At 38.8% G+C, this 16,675-nt stretch overlaps 1 protein-coding gene across 1 annotated transcript; it reads left to right on the top strand.

The window, feature by feature from the left end:
* Window positions 1–3,124: 3,124 nt before the first annotated feature.
* On the top strand, window positions 3,125–7,781 carry LOC138754352 (CD276 antigen-like). Its single transcript, XM_069918514.1, has 2 exons — window positions 3,125–3,245; window positions 6,257–7,781. Exon 2 carries the CDS (start codon window positions 6,262–6,264, stop codon window positions 7,714–7,716), a length of 1,455 nt encoding a protein of 484 aa, XP_069774615.1. The 5' UTR covers window positions 3,125–3,245; window positions 6,257–6,261; the 3' UTR covers window positions 7,717–7,781.
* Window positions 7,782–16,675: the final 8,894 nt, after the last annotated feature.

The following is a 16,675-nucleotide window of genomic DNA, read 5'->3' as shown; positions in this document are numbered from 1 at the left end:
AAACCATATCACAATGATATTCAGTCTGTTTTTAACTTAATAAATGGTTCATTTAATCCTTCTGATTTCATGATCTCCAAGCATTTCTCTCAATTGCACACCATACTAGGATGATATGATATAAACATATGCCCTGTGTCTGTTGCCTGTACATAAAGCTAATTATCTGCTAAAATAAAGGATTCTGCAATTATTATTTAAATGATCTAACTGTCAACGCTTTGTAAGTTGAGGCTTAGTCAGCCATCTTGTCACGTCAACTCTATGTTGAGGATTTAACATGAGCAGCCATGCTGATCTGGCATAATTTTATGCATACTAATGTATCACAGTGCTTTTGCAATTTCTTGTAAAAATGATTAAGCTGCTAATTAAAGCTGTTTATAACTTGTTTCTTTCGATCTAAGCCATCAGCCTCCATGATAATTAACATGCAAATTACCTCAAGGGAAAAAGGCACAGGGGTCCTCTGCTCTCAAGGATTAGCAAACTGATTTAATTATTGCCTGAATACCAAAACATCACAATTATGAATGGTGGCATTTATTTTAATGGGCAATCAGATTATTATCCAAATGACATTTTAAGAAAGAAAACTTTTTTAATTTTCATATTTATGGCTAATGGCAAAGATGATGAAGTTACATCAAACACTGTAATATGCAATTTGCTTTATCCGATGATGATAAAATTGGTGGTACAAATAATTGAGCCTTAGATAACATCCAAAGGGCATACCTTGATTAAGATTAAAGACAATGCAGCTACATTTAGAATGAAAGGCACTTAATGCTCCTCAGGCAAGAAAAGAAACTATCTAAAGGTTGAAAGTGATAATAAGCCCCTTAAAAATGAAATTGGAGAACTCTGGGAGTAATTGCGGCCTGTGATTTTGTTTCTTTTTATATTTTAATGTTTTTGCTATCTGCCTGAAGAAAACTGAGGTCCTCCATCAGCCAGCTCCCCACCATGATTACCAGCCCCCCCACATCTCCATCGGGCACACAAAACTCAAAACGGTCAACCAGTTTACCTACCTCGGCTGCACCATTTCATCAGATGCAAGGATCGACAACGAGATAGACAACAGACTCGCCAAGGCAAATAGCGCCTTTGGAAAACTACACAAAAGAGTCTGGAAAAACAACCAACTGAAAAACCTCACAAAGATAAGCGTATACAGAGCCGTTGTCATACCCACACTCCTGTTCGGCTCCGTATCATGGGTCCTCTACCGGCACCACCTACGGCTCCTAGAACGCTTCCACCAGCGTTGTCTCCGCTCCATCCTCAACATCCATTGGAGCGCTCACACCCCTAACGTCGAGGTACTCGAGATGGCAGAGGTCGACAGCATCGAGTCCACGCTGCTGAAGATCCAGCTGCGCTGGATGGGTCACGTCTCCAGAATGGAGGACCATCGCCTTCCCAAGATCGTATTATATGGCGAGCTCTCCACTGGCCACCGTGACAGAGGTGCACCAAAGAAAAGGTACAAGGACTGCCTAAAGAAATCTCTTGGTGCCTGCCACATTGACCACCGCCAGTGGGCTGATAACGCCTCAAACCGTGCATCTTGGCGCCTCACAGTTTGGCGGGCAGCAGCCTCCTTTGAAGAAGACCGCAGAGCCCACCTCACTGACAAAAGGCAAAGGAGGAAAAACCCAACACCCAACCCCAACCAACCAATTTTCCCTTGCAACCGCTGCAATCGTGTCTGCCTGTCCCGCATCGGACTGGTCAGCCACAAACGAGCCTGCAGCTGACGTGGACTTTTTTACCCCCTCCATAAATCTTCGTCCGCGAAGCCAAGCCAAAGAAAAAAAGATATTTTAATGTTTTTGCTATTTTACAAATCTTAGTAATGTGCAAAATAAAAGCAATACTAATTATATTCAAATTTTACACAGCCAATTTTCTGAAATGATTACTTTGAACACACTAATAGCATGGTTAAAAAGCACGTCAGTGCCACTCATTCCTCAAGAGTTTGCGAAAGTTGGTGTGAAATCAGAAACCGTGGCAAATTTCTGCAGATTTGTGGTGGAAAGTGTGCAAACCAGCTGCCTTATGGTCTGGTACGGGGACACCAATACACCCAAGTGTAAAGCCCTGCAAAAGGAAATAGCCCAGGACATCACAGGCAAAATCCTCCCCACCATCGAGAATGCTGGGAACTATCTACAGGGAAAGCCGCTGTTAGAGAGTAGCAGTAATCATTAAGGTCCCACACCACCCAGTACACACTCTGTTCTAGCTGCTACCATCAGGAAAGACTCGTACCACCAGGTTCAAGAGCAGCTGCTACCCCTCCACTATCAGACTCCTTAAGAATAAACTCAATCAGCATCTCTTACTCATCTTTACACGTTATTGTTTTTTCCTCTCTGTATTGCACAGTCAGTTTATTTACATTTTTATTTGTTTTACATTTGTTCATTGTTTACAGGTTTTTTTTGCATTGCCAGTAAATGATAATTCTGCCTCACTGAAGGAAAAGAATCTCAGGGTTGTAAGTGATGTCATGCATGTACTCTGACTATAATTCTGATATCTGATTTTACATTCTAAAACTAATATCTCAAGAATTTGACTTTAATTAGCTCTTAAGTGTGTCATTCCTAAATATGTATCAAATAAGGTTAATAGCTTTTCAGCGCTTGGATAAAATACTAGCAATGTAACTGATTTATTGTCCATTGTAGGGCAATGTCATTTGTGTATTGTTACCTCAGTCAAGTTGCCATTCTTCATACAAATCTACATTAGGTGCTAGGTGGCTATAACATGATGGAGGTGGAGGGGAATGTGAATGCTAAACCCAATATTATCCTTATCTGGTTTCACATTTGCTGTAAGGCAGCAATGAAAATGAATCCTAGGTGAAACTTTTCTCATTCTGGGACCTGATGCCAATCATCAATTCTTCACTGGTTGAGATAGTCATTCTAAACTTTTACCTTCATCAGTGATTTAAAAAAGACACAGGTAACGAGCTGCAAGTAAAATATTGATAATGATGATGAGGCTTTAATTTACTGGAGGATTCTTTGGTTTTGTGATGCCACATAAGGAAGCCTATGATGTCATCAAGTAAGAAGGTTTAGTTCCAATGATAAAACAATCTTACACAGTGAACATGTACTAATCTAGATTTTTATATTGTGATCACTCCAAACATCTTTTATTGGACCTGCTCAATGTGATCTAATTAAATTTGGTATCATGTAGATTCCTTATAGCAGGTGAGATAAATCCCCAACATAGGCAGAAGTTTAAGATTATTAATGTTAATTAAATTAAATAATCGTGGCAACAGATTTTTACCTGAAGGGAGAAATCATGGTGGATTGAGAAAGGAACTGAAGAACCTAAATCTGAAATGCAATTTGAGTACCTTATTTTTCTCCCAGAATTTCAATGGATGGTCTTTGAATCAGTTTGTAAATTCCTCATCTCTGTGACATATGTTCCATTTAGCGGTTTTGTCATATGTGCTCTGAGCATGAAAAGGTCATTATGAACCTTTCCCAATGCAATCATACCTCAGAACAATCTACTAAGATGGTTCAGGCTTTTTCATCTAGCAAAGATGCAGGGTTTAGGGGCATCATTCATAAAAAACAATACAATTGAGCAAATAATAGACACTCTTCCTACCAGCAAGACTGGTTGTTTGTAGAACTTTGTAACTGTCCTGTAGGGTGCATGCTTTTACAGGACACAAGTGTGTTTCTGTTCAAGCTTTCCTGAATGGGTTTAACATTTTTTTTTCGAGTTAAGACAACATTTTTCTTATGGCTAGGCGGGCAGTGTTGCTCAGATGGAGGGACGTTATCCCACCTAATCATTCTCATGTTTAAACTCAGAGATTAGATGCTCAATTTCCAATTTGAATTTAATTTTTCAAACACTGTGTGGAACCTTTTTGAATTGCTTTTATAATCTTTGATTTGTTATGAAGGTAGAATTGTTGATTAATGAGGTAATTTATTATTCTAATAAGAATTGTCCTTTCTTTTTTTTGGCCAAACAGCTTATTTCTTGGTAGTAGGTTTAGAATTGCCTTTTTTTAAATAATAAAATAATATAAATACAATATAATCTGTTTGATTAAAATCTGGATGAAATAAGTGTAATGTATCTTTTTGAATTTTAATATGTACTCTGCATTTTTGGATGTGAAATGTCAATGTTAATAAAAATATTGAAAAAGTAAAGACATAAGACAACACAAATTTTCAAAGCCCTTAGTGGGACATAAAAGCATTTCATGGCATTTAAAGAGAAGCCAAAAGACCTCTTCCTGTCTCCTGGCTGATGTTTATTGGATGATATTCTATCCTACATCTTGCCTTCACTAATAGAAGTAATGGACTGACTGCTGCCAAAGCAGTGGGAAATAAAGGTACAAGAAGAAAGAAGGCTCCTCCCCCTGCCCTTGAGGAATGGTTCAGGCCTGAAATGTTGGTTACATCTTTACCTCCTCTGACACTGTGAAACCTGCTGAACTTCTCCAGCATTTTTGTGTTTTTACTATAATCACAGTGTTTGCAGACTTTACTGTTTCAATGGAAATAGATAGGTTAAGTGAGTGGGCAAGGAAATTGGCAGATGGAGGATAATATGAGAAAATGTGAGGTTATCCATGTTTGCACGAAGCATAGAAGAATGTAAAAGCATTTTTTTTTAAATGAAGCAAGACCAGAAAATGCTGTGGTACAAAATTGGAAAAATATTTTGTGCCGCCCAATTTACCTACACCCCCAGTTTGAAGTACAAAGTATTTTTCCAATTTCGGCCCACGAGACTGTGCCACCCAATTTACCTACACCCTCAGTTTGAAGTACAGTCTCGTGGGCCGAAATGGCCTTGTTACCATGCAGATGTCTAAAGTTAAATTTTAAAATTTCACAAGTTCCTGTTGTTGCATGTATATTTTTGATGAGTTTTCATTGAATATATTACCAGGAATGAAGTATTGGCCAAAAGTTGATGAGAGCAGTGTTGCAGTCTGCTGCCTTTTAGCACTAACTAATGGTAGAAGTAGCAGATTGTTCTAAGTGTGAATGACATTCTGGTTATAGGGCTGAAATAATGGCTGGTTACAATGCATGTTGGGTAAGGGTTTACACAGTTTAGTGCTGTAATGTTTTGGTATGGCATGGTATTGGTTTGGTATTCTCTAACAGAACATCTTTTGCAGAACCCCTATTTTCAAAGCTACATGAGGTACAATGAGGTGGGAAAGGGATGGGATGCACTCTAGAGACTCCAGAAAAGATTGAACAAAATCTCACACTAAAATAATACTTTCAAGCAATGAGAGTTTGAAAATACTGTAGAGAAAAAAGATGGCCATTACCAGATCAATTCTCATCTCTCAAAGGATCATTTATTATTATGTCAAGATGTACTATTTTCTTTTCTTTCATAGGTCCCAATACTTTGTGACTATAAAAGACCAAAAGACATAGGAGCAGAAATAGGCTATTCATCCCATTGAGTCTGCCCTGCCATTCAATCATGAGTTGATCCATTTTTCCACTCAGCCCCACTGCCCGGCCTTCTCCCCATAACCTTTGATTCCCCTGGCTAAACAAGAACCATCAATCTCTGTCTTAAATATACCAAATTATCTAGCCTCCACAAATGCCTGTGCCAACAAATTCCACAGATTTATCACCTTCTTGCTGAAGAAATTCCTAAGCATTTCTGTTCCAAGCAGATGTCCTTCAATCCTGAAGTTGTGCCCTTTTGTCCTAGATTCTCCCACCAAGAGAAACAACTTTTCTACACCTACTTTGTACAACAATCTTTTCATATCTACTCTGCAAAAAGACAAGTATTAGATAAAAGTCAATAAGAGAAGTATCTGCTGGCTATTCGAGTTCTCCCCTCTCCATTATTGTTAAAATTTTGTGAGATTGTCTTGGATCCATTAGCATAATGGTTGGCAATGTTGTTTTGAAACATTGAAAACAGTTGTAGGAATGGAAAAGATTAATGTTGTTCAGATAAAAGCAGTCCAAGATTACATAAGGGCAAGAGGATGGATGATGTTGATTTTGGTTGATTAACTTTCAGATTATTTACTAAAATCGATGGGCCTGAGTCTCTGATTGGATACATTTTTATGGAAAAGGAAACTAAATTGATCATTCCAACAATTTTTCAAAATATTTTATGAAGATTGATATTTCTACTCAATTTAACCAAATTAATGATAAGCACTAACAACCACGTTTAATTGCAGGGTGAATGGTAGAAAAATGGGAAGTTAAAATCCTAATGGTAGACAGACTCACTGATGCCAAAATCCCAAAGATCATGAGACCTCTTTCAATTATCTACCTGTATGCTTTGTACCAATTGTCTTGGCTTGGAACCACAAGAATGAAAGTGTTAAATCCTCTGCCCAAGTCTAAACAATCATCTGTAGGAGTGCAAGTAGGTCAACAATTTACAGCAATGTGCAATCTCAGCAGGGTTAAATCTGAATCAGGCTCCTTTAATGTTGAGTGGGAGCGAACTATAGATGGCTACACCTTGGAGAGAGTCCTGCATCACATCATCACTCCTAATGAGGAAGTATTCCAATATCTGACTGAGAAACTCAAAGCAAGAGTACATGGCAGCTACCTTAATGCAAGTATCTCAGTTTTGAAGATTAAACCAGCATTGCTTGAGGACAGTGGAAAATACTTTTGTTCCATCAATGGAGTTAAGAGCCTCACTATTACACTCTTTGTTTGTAAACCATTTAAGGACATGTTTATGGACTATAAACCCAAAGAAGTTGAAGGAGCTAAAGTGTCAATAAACTGCGCAGCTAAGGAAGGATACCCTGAGCCTGATGTTCATTGGATTGCTGCGGGTAATGACATTTCCCAAAATGCAATCACCATGATGAAGAAACTGCCCAACAAAACATATCAGGTGAAAAGTTCTGTTGTGGTCAGTGCCCAAAAGGGAGTAAGGTATGTCTGCAGCATTTGGAATAAGTACATTGAAAATTTATTGGTAGACTGGGTTTTGCCTTTGCCAGGCATTAAGGTTTCCATACCATATAAGGAAGTAACAGGAATAGCTGGAAATAGTGTAGAACTAATTTGTGAAGTTTTTATTCCGGAAAGAGATCATGTCTCCATTGCTGAGTTGGGTTTGTATTGGTTCAATAAGGATTCTAATAGCAAGGAGCACCTGGTGTATTCCTTTGTAAATGAGGAAGAAAATCTAATTGGCCAACATCCAAGATATGAAAACAGAGCTTTCCTGTACTGGGAGGACTTTCTGCGTGGGTCACCAGACCTGAAGATCAAAAATGTCTCAATAGCGGACATGGGAGAGTACATCTGTCGTGTTAAAGACAAAGAAACAATAATTGGTGAAGACATTTTAGAACTTCGAGTGGCAGCACCCTATAGTGATCCAGTGATGACATACAGAAGAAACAATACTACCAGCTTCCAGGATGTGTTTCTCATCTGTCACACCAAAGGAGGTTTTCCTTTAGGAAGTGTCACATGGTTATCAAGTAATGGCAAAGACCTCACCTCTCGCTCAAAAACAGTCATGAATTTATCAAACGGATACTTCAGTTTTAAAAGTGGGCTCCATGTTTCAGTAACTGAAGGAACTCGGTTCACCTGTGTCATATCAAACCCCTGGCTAGCAGACAATGTAAGCTCAACAGTAACTTTTATTGGTGATTAATGGTCTGTGGATTATGTGTTTGGAAAAAATCTTGTACAATTTGTTATTAAATCATTGCAATTGTTCCCTTTGTATAATAAGACCATAAACTTCCACAGTTATTAATGACTCAGATTGTATTCCTTTGGCAGATTCTACCACGGATTTTGTGACAAAGTACCAATTTACTAGCTGACCTTCCTTATGATCTTTGAAGGGAAATGAAAACTTACCTTCAGCAGTTCATTTTCAAATGTTCATCCATATGCAAAACTGGCCTTGCTATTCAGTTCCTATTCAATGGAAATGCAAAAACCTGATGGCCACTATCAAATACAGATAATTAACAGTTCACACCTAGTCAGAAAATTAAAAAAATATTTGTATCACCAAATGCTATTAAATCCACATCTTATTTATGACGTAACCACTTTTGATTCTTCTGGAGATTGATATTTTTACTCTCACTCTTTTCACTTCAATACCTCTGAACTCAAGTCCCAAGGTATCACAGAGAGAGGATGACAGTGAGAAGTAGCAGGTAAAAAAATTATAACAATAGCTGACAAATAGTACTGATGGCAGAAAATGACAATAGAATTGGCAAGGATAGAAAATAAGAGGAAATAATTGTCAACCATTCTAATCATTTGTTGACTTATCAGAACTCTAATTAATACAATTTAATAATTTATGATCATATCTGTAACCAACCAATCCTGTTCCCTAGTTCTCACACATGTATTTTCTGACTCTTGCTCCCTTTCCATTTGATCATTAATGGCAGTATCTTCATCTGTGCTCCAGAATTAATTCCTAACTTTCTATTTTGCCATATAATTTCCAAACGTTACAAATCTCTATCCAGTTCAGTGACCAGTCCTTTGAATTTTTCTTACAAACATCACTTAGTATTTGTTTTCATCACCCTCTTTTGTTTAGACCTGTTTAGAGATGCAGCTTTCTATCTGGCCCACGAGCTCATGCTGCTCAAATACACCCATGTGACCAGTTAACCTACCAGCCCCATGGGTCTTTTGAAAGTGTGAGGAAACTGGAGCATATGGAGAAAATCCACGCGGATGTGGAAGAACATACAAACTCCTTACAGAAAATGTCTTATTTGAATCTGGCTCTTTGATGCTGTAGCAGCATTGCACTAACTGCTATGCTAACAGGCTTTCGTGATATACTTTTGAATATTTTGTTAGGTGAACTTTTGCAAGTTTTTAAAATGTGATGTTGAACTTGCGCATGGATTTTTTTTTCTTTGTATTGAAAGCATTGATTCCATAGACTGTTAATTTTAGTAAAGGAAGCAAATAGGAGATTAATAGGATGTAATGTACTGTTGATTATGATGAAGTATTCATGTTATTTCATGACTCCATAAAAAAAATAGAATTGCCCAGCAGCCAGCACTGACACCCATTTAAATCTAAGCTTGAAATTGCAAGATTAGCATGCATTAACATGCAGGACGATATTCACTGTTCATCAAAACCTCCAATTCCTTTATTAAAATGTTATTTTATTATAATACTGTTTGTTAATTATAATACCGTTTCCACTCCTAAAACTAAAACATGAGTTATTTTTTAAAAAAATCAGAATTTCTGCTTTGCACCTGGCATTGGAATGTCATGTGTGACCGTTCATTTGCTAAATCAAAAAGATAAAGATTAAATGCAACTGGCAAATCAATTTGAATTGTCGAATCAACATCATGGAGCTTGTGTTTCACAAGGATCAAACCGAGAGCCAGGTGATTAAATAGATTCAATTAAAAACTTAGCTAAATTTAGTGTCTATGGGTCCAAAAATGTATTTGGTAATAATGGTCTTTGCAGAAGTTACTGTGAGTATCACTGCTCTAGATCTGATCCTAGGCTATCCATGTGGATAAGTCTCATTGCAGTAGTTACTCTGGTTGTCTACCTCTCCTTTGTGGCCTTGTCCACACCACAGCCCATCTCATTTTTAAAACTTTTTGCAACTGGTGAACAGCTAAAGGAGTGGAGTATGATATAGGATTTCTTAAGTATATTCTACAGTTTTATTTCATGAGATGTACACTATATACTTTTTTTCAAATATTTCAGTTAGTTTCTTTTTGCTTGGTGATATCAGGAAACAAAATGTCCTTAAGACATATTAATATGGCCCACAGTGACAAATATTGTTTATTTTTTCACTTCATCTTTTTTTTAAATTCAAATATAATCAACATTTGGTAATATTGAATGGAAAAGTGCATCATGCAAGTCAAAGCCAAAAGTTTTATTTCAAGGTAGACATAATTGATTAAATAATTTATCTGAAGCGCAGGATATTTTGTGTAGATGACATAGCCTGGGAGAAAATTAATCTTTTCTCTGCCTACTCTCTCCTAGTTAAATAAACTTCTGTGTATATATTTGGATTTATTTCTAATTCCTGTTTAATCTTCTGCACTTTGTTGTAAGAAAGTGCAACCTGATGTACTGCATTCGGTATGGTTTTCTCTGCATCAGCGAGAGGAAATACAGAGTGATGCCATTGGGGTTGAGATTACCCATGCATATTATATTCTGCCTGACTGACCTAAAACCCAATGGCATTAACATTGAATTTTCCAATTTTGGGTAACCCCAACTTTGACTAGCTCCCCTGTTTCCATATGTTCTTAACGTGCTCCCATTCTCACTTTTCTTCCCAAACCTCATTCCCCCTTCCTCGCCCCCAGTGGTCTCCTCCTGTTGCTGTCTCTCCACCTCCCCCATCCTCCTTTGTCCAGTATCCTATCACTGCTTAGCCCCTTCCAATTTCATGCTTGCTATCTCCCTTTCCCACTTTTGTCTCTATAAAGGGTCACCACTGAAACACTGACTGACCATTTCTTTCCATGGATGCTGCCTGACACATTGTCCCTTCAGTTTCTCACTGTCTTCTGAAAGTCATTTTACGATGAGACCTCTGTCGCACATCAAGAATGCTATTGAATTGTAATAATGCCAACTAATACAACTCACTGCAACGCATGCCTTGTTTAATTTGCATGATCTCTTGGAATCTGGTTTTCTAGTCTTACCTTTATTTTACCTCACTGTGCTGAGCAGAATATGAAACAATCTGAAAGGGGTGCCTTCATTCAGTTTGAAACCAGTAAAGATCTAACCCTATGATCTAAAGATCATTGATTCAGTCATGTTTTCCAATCAAGGTTTTGTAGTTGATCCTCAAATCTTTCTTGGCATCTTCTCTGTCCTCACCTGAAGGCATAAGTTACCTACTAGAATATACCACCAATAAAACTTAACTATTTCTCTTTTGAAACAAACATAGAATCCCCCCTCATCTTCACCAACAACTCCATCTCCGCCGCATCTGCTCTCAAGATGAGGTCTTCCAGTCCAGAGTTTCTGAAATGCCTGCCTTCTTCCATAAACATGGCTTCCCCTCCACCACTATCAACTCAGCCCTCACCCGCATCTCCTCCATTTCCAGCTCATCTGTCCTGGCCCCCTCTGCCCCCAGACTCACAAACGTAGAATCCTTTCATCCTCACCTACCACCCCACCAGCCTCCACATCCAAAATATCCACATCCGGAATTTTCGGCACTTACTACAGGATTCCAGACAGTTTTCCCTCTCCTCCCCTCTCGGCATTCCACAGGGACCACTCCCCCCATGATTCTCTAGTGCACTCACCTCACCCCACCCATCGCACCCCTGGCACCTTCTCCTGTGCCCATAGGAGGTGCACACTTGCACCCACACCTCCTCATCACAGACCAGGGCCCCAAACAAGCCTTTCACATATAAGCAACACTTCATTTACTGCATCCAGTACACCCTTTGTGGCATTTTCTACATCGGAGAGACCAGTCGCAGACTGGGAGATTGCTTTACTCAGCACCTCTGCTCCGTTCGCAACCACAGCAACCTCCCAGTAGCCAACCATTTCAATTCCAGGTCACACACTGCACTCACATGTCTGTCCATGGCTTTATGTACTGTCCTGCCCTGACCACCTGCAGATTAGAGGAACAACACTTTATTTTCCACCTGGGCACACCCCAGCCACATTGACTTTACCGCTTTCCATTAAACCTGCTTGTCTTTTCTTTCCCATCCCCTCTTTTCCTGTCCTTCCAGTTCTTTCACCCACACAGCACTACCATCCTCCACCTATCATCTCCTGCCTTGCCACCCCTCTTTCTTCCCACCCCCCCCACCCTTACTCTTTTGCTCAGATGCTTGCCAGGATTTTCTCATACTTTGATGAAGGGCCCAGGCCCGAAACGTCAGTTATGTATTTTTACCTTTGCTGAGCTTCTCCAGCATTTTGCGTTTTCACTTGAACCAAAGTGTCTACACAATTTTGTGATTTACTTTTAACTATTTCTCTAGAAATTGGTTTAGTGAGCATTTGTCCAAAGAACACTCATGTGCTAAGGATGAGCTTCTTAAATGTTGGTGGCAAGCCATCCAAGCCGAATTCAGTCCTCAACTGTTAATGCACAATTTTAAACAATTGTCCATAGTGTTTTCAATTAAAATATAACATGTAAATGAAGAGCATTTGGCCTCATCCAAAAGGCCATAATGTGTCAATGTCAAAGGACGGTATCTTCAAATATTTCATTGCACAAATGTGTAAGCACATTTATCGTAACTGATTTCCTTGCACGATTAAATTATAAAGTTCAAACACATCCAGCATTAATTTGGATATTTGTAATATATATAAAAATTGTTGACATGCTTATGTAATTATGAGAATACATTCATAGACAATGCATTATGGATAAACTTGCACAGCATTGCAATAAACCCTGGATTGGCATCTCATTCCTCATTTGACTGCTCACCAACATACCAATATGTTTTTTTTTAAATATATTGTTTTCCATGCTCTTCTTCCACTCTTTTCAGAGAGTGATTTGACAGCTAATTACTACTTGACCTTTTCTATTACAGAGTCTAGACATAATGGGCAGATTATGACCAAGGATATCTTCTTGGTGTTCTGGACAACATTCATGTTTCAACCAACTCCAGAAAAGGCTAATTGCCTTATTCACTGAATACAATTTGACTGCCCTGTTTATTTAGCTATCTCAGTGAATACACTTCAGCAGGTTGATGTAAACTGATCTGGAGTAAAATGACTGATATGCCCTCCATACTCCAGAGGTCAATTGCAGTAAGCTTTTCTCTATGCTGCCACATTACAGTGGTTGTCCAAGTAAGGGGCCCACTTTCCAGAATTGCTGTCTCCATTATAATCATTGACTGAAGAGATATGTTTGTCATTAGTGCCATTGCAAATGAAAGTTTATGATTAAAAGTTATTAACAAAACTGGGTAGACACTTCAGAAATTTGTTTTGTTGACTTCCCCAGTGCTCATACTCCACAGTTATAAATGCCAAAGCTATTCATAACCACAAATGCTGTTAAACAAGCTTAGCCAAAAGTCTTGACATCAGGAAGCAGCTAATGTGGTAAAGAGTACATAAGGTAATAAGATACATTATGTGGTTATAACAAAAATAGGCGCTCTACATGTACCAACTCCCAATTAGCTGCTTTTTTATGTTTAAGAGTGACTGTTGTCAAAGTAAATATTAGTTGAAGTGAGAACTAGAACCATAGAATCACAGAATGTTGCTGGGTATTCAGGAGTTGAGTAATGGAAAGATTAAACAGATTTGGACCTTAATTCTTAGAGCAAAGAAGAATGAGGGGAGATTTGATAGAGGTTTACAAGATTATGAGAGGTATAGACAGAGTGGATGTGAGTAGGCTTTTTCCACTAGGTTGAAGGAGATAAATATGAGAGGTCATAGTTTTAAGATGAAGGGGGAAAGGTTTAGGCGGAACATTAGGGAAAAGTTCTTGACTCAGAGAGTGGTGGAAATCAGGAATGGGTTGCATCTGATGTGGTTAATACAGGCTCAATCTAAAGTTTAAATAATAAATTAGATAGATGGTTGGGAGAGGTCTAGAGGGTTATGGAATGGGTGCAGGTCAATGAGACTAGCAGAATAATGGTCTGCAAAGATTAGAAGGGCCAAATAGCCTGTTTTCTGCGACGTAGCATTCTGTGGTTCTAACCTTTGAGTCAGGTTCAGCCAAAATTGTCTGCTTGAGAATCAAATGCTGAAGCAATATTGATGAACTAAACAACCCCACGTGGTTCGTAAAGGGCTCAGCTTCGAAAGAAACTTGCCAACGATTCATATGTCCAGTTAGTGACTGAATATTAGACTAGTCAACTGAAGGAGCAGGAAATCTGTTCAAACAATCCTGATAAATTGTTATAGAATTTTGCATTGATGAAGGTAACATATTTTGCAATGGGTGCTCAGCTGGGCCTTAGTTTGCTCCCCAATGTGGATTCAGAAGAATCCTTGTAACTATTTTGAAGAAAAATGACTTTTGTTGGTTAATTTTGTTTCTAGATTACATGATATTTCCAAATCATTTCATTGAACTGGTGAAATGTCTCTCCCACAGCCTGATGGAGAGTGTCAGCCAGAAACATTAACCATTTATTACCTTCCATTAATGCTGCTTGACTCAAAGTTCGTCCAGAATTTTGTGCCCTTTCACCCCACCCTCGTCTTTACTTTCTTTTTAATCAAAGCATGCATCACAGATTACCATTCAACAGTTTTCAATGCAACTAATGGAGAAAACCGTGTTAATTTGGAGAGCGAAGATTCTGTGGTTTGAGATTGGTCCTCTCAATTAGCTCATGAAGCAAAGGCAACACTGCTTTGTGCTTGTTCACAGCCATGGCAACTATGCACATGGTGTTGAAATCGATCCGTAGACTTGTTACAATTTCGTATTAAAGTAAAAGGGGTGACTTGTGATACAGAATCGGTCACAGTTAAACATTCTTTAAAAATAAACTTGCACAGATATTTGTATGAGGTGGAGCTGATTTCACCTAAGCCAGATTTCCTCAACTGGTAGCCAATGAAAAGGTAAGTTTTACTTAAAAGGAACTTCATCAGTAACAACTTTATTTCCAAAAGTGACTCCCTTTAATCAGAATTCCAGGGGTTTCATTGCAATTCCACTCAGCAAACAATTCCGTATTAAATTCAAAAAGTTCTAATTGGAAATGCTACCTGGCAATAATTGGAATATAAATGGTAGAGGGGGTATGCTAATAAATTTATTTGAATACAAAGGATGTGAGATCATTATAACTGATGACTAATTTTTTTTGAGGGGCATTAGAGTATGCGGTCGATTTTTAAATGTTATTTAACTAGTGAAATTGACTGGGACTGTCTCCTTTGATCATTTAACTTGCAAATCCAACTGGTATGTATATAGATATGTTATTTGGAGATAAATTGGGGGAGATCTTATTTAAAATACTGAAGCTCTGCTCATGCTAGACATGTCAAGGTCTAGAGCCTTTGCAGAAGCTTTGGAGAGTGCCCAAGAGACTTCACTAATGGATTGTTGTTTATAAAAAGGCAACAGATGAAATAATTTGTCAGAGCCACAGACTGTCTGGAGTGGAACTTGCTGTTCTAGAAGGGTGATGTGGTTTTATAAGCACAGAGAGTCAAAGAGGCTTTTTCTCTGTGAGAGAGACAGACAGACAGACAGAATTCAGTTTTAGAGTCAGCAGCAGCTGGGACTGGAACAGGACAAGCTGGCAAGCTTGTGGAAAATGCCATTTGGAAGAAGGGTTGTGAGTGCTTAGTTCAGCCTGGTCAAAGCCCTCGTGGTTCATGCAAGAGGAGTGTAGTGGCAACCTAATATTTCACTTGAAATAAGAAAAACAAAAAGGAACTCTGTGGTGACCTGAAAGAAAGAGGTTATCATCTGGAGAACCCTGAGGGGCCAAGTTTCTTCTGCAAGACACCAAAGTGGTCGATTTTAGGGGGGGGGGAAGAGACAGATTGAAAAATTCAGCAGGATATGGTGTTGAAGACTGCAAGTTTGCAGCCCTGTTGAAAGACCCCATTTCAAGATAGTTTAAGTTCCGAGTTCAGCCTATTATAAATCTCTGTACTCAACTGCAGAGGCAGGTTATTGCTCCTCTTGAAATAGGGGAAAAAGATGAACTCTTTGCGATAACTTGGAAAAGAGGTTATCTTTTGGAAAAACCCAAGAGGGAGAAAGTTTCTTCAGCAAGACACTGATTGGCTGATTGAAAGAGATCAGTTTGTGTCCAACGAACATCTCTCGGAAACCAGAAAAGACCTTGCTGAGCAGTAATAACTTGTTAAAGCACCAGAGTCTGGTGAAGATAATAATTGTTTAATTCTGTGTACAGTTTGGAAGATTGCCTGATACCAGTGAACTTGGAGAATTGAAAGAGAATGATTGGACAGTCAAAAAGAATGTTTCTGAAAACAAACATTACATAGATGTGCACTTAGAATTAGAAGGGGATTACATTAATAGTAATAAGTTAAGGGTTTTTCAAGCTCTGCTGGGACCAAGGAAAGCTGCCTCAGGACCTTCGTGATGCCATCATCATCACCCAGTACAAAAACAAAGACGAGAAATCAGACGGCTTAAACTACAGGGGAATCATGCTGCTCTCCATTGCAAGCAAAATCTTCGCTAGGATTCTCCTAAATAGAATAATACCTAGTGTCGCCGAAAATGTTCTCCCAGAATCACAGTGCGGCTTTCGCACAAACAGAGGAACTACTGACATGGTCTTTGCCCTCAGAGAGCTCCAAGAAAAGTGCAGAGAACAAAACAAAGGACTCTAATTCACCTTTGTTGACCTCACCAAAGCCTTTGACACCATGAGTAGGAAAGGGCTTTGGCAAATAATAGAGCGCCTCGGATGCCCCCCAAAGATCCTCAACATGGTTATCCAACTGCACGAAAACCAACAAGGTCGGGTCAGTTACAGCAATGAGCTCTCTGAACCCTTCTCCATTAACAATGGCATGAAGCAAGGCTGCGTTCTCGCACCAACCCTCTTTTCAATCTCTTCAGCATGATG

Source organism: Narcine bancroftii, chromosome 2 (assembly GCF_036971445.1).
Source record: "Narcine bancroftii isolate sNarBan1 chromosome 2, sNarBan1.hap1, whole genome shotgun sequence".
In the NCBI taxonomy this organism is placed as follows: domain Eukaryota; kingdom Metazoa; phylum Chordata; class Chondrichthyes; order Torpediniformes; family Narcinidae; genus Narcine; species Narcine bancroftii.
The sequence above is the reverse complement of the archived record's forward strand: the minus strand, read 5'-3'. Positions and strand labels throughout refer to the sequence as shown.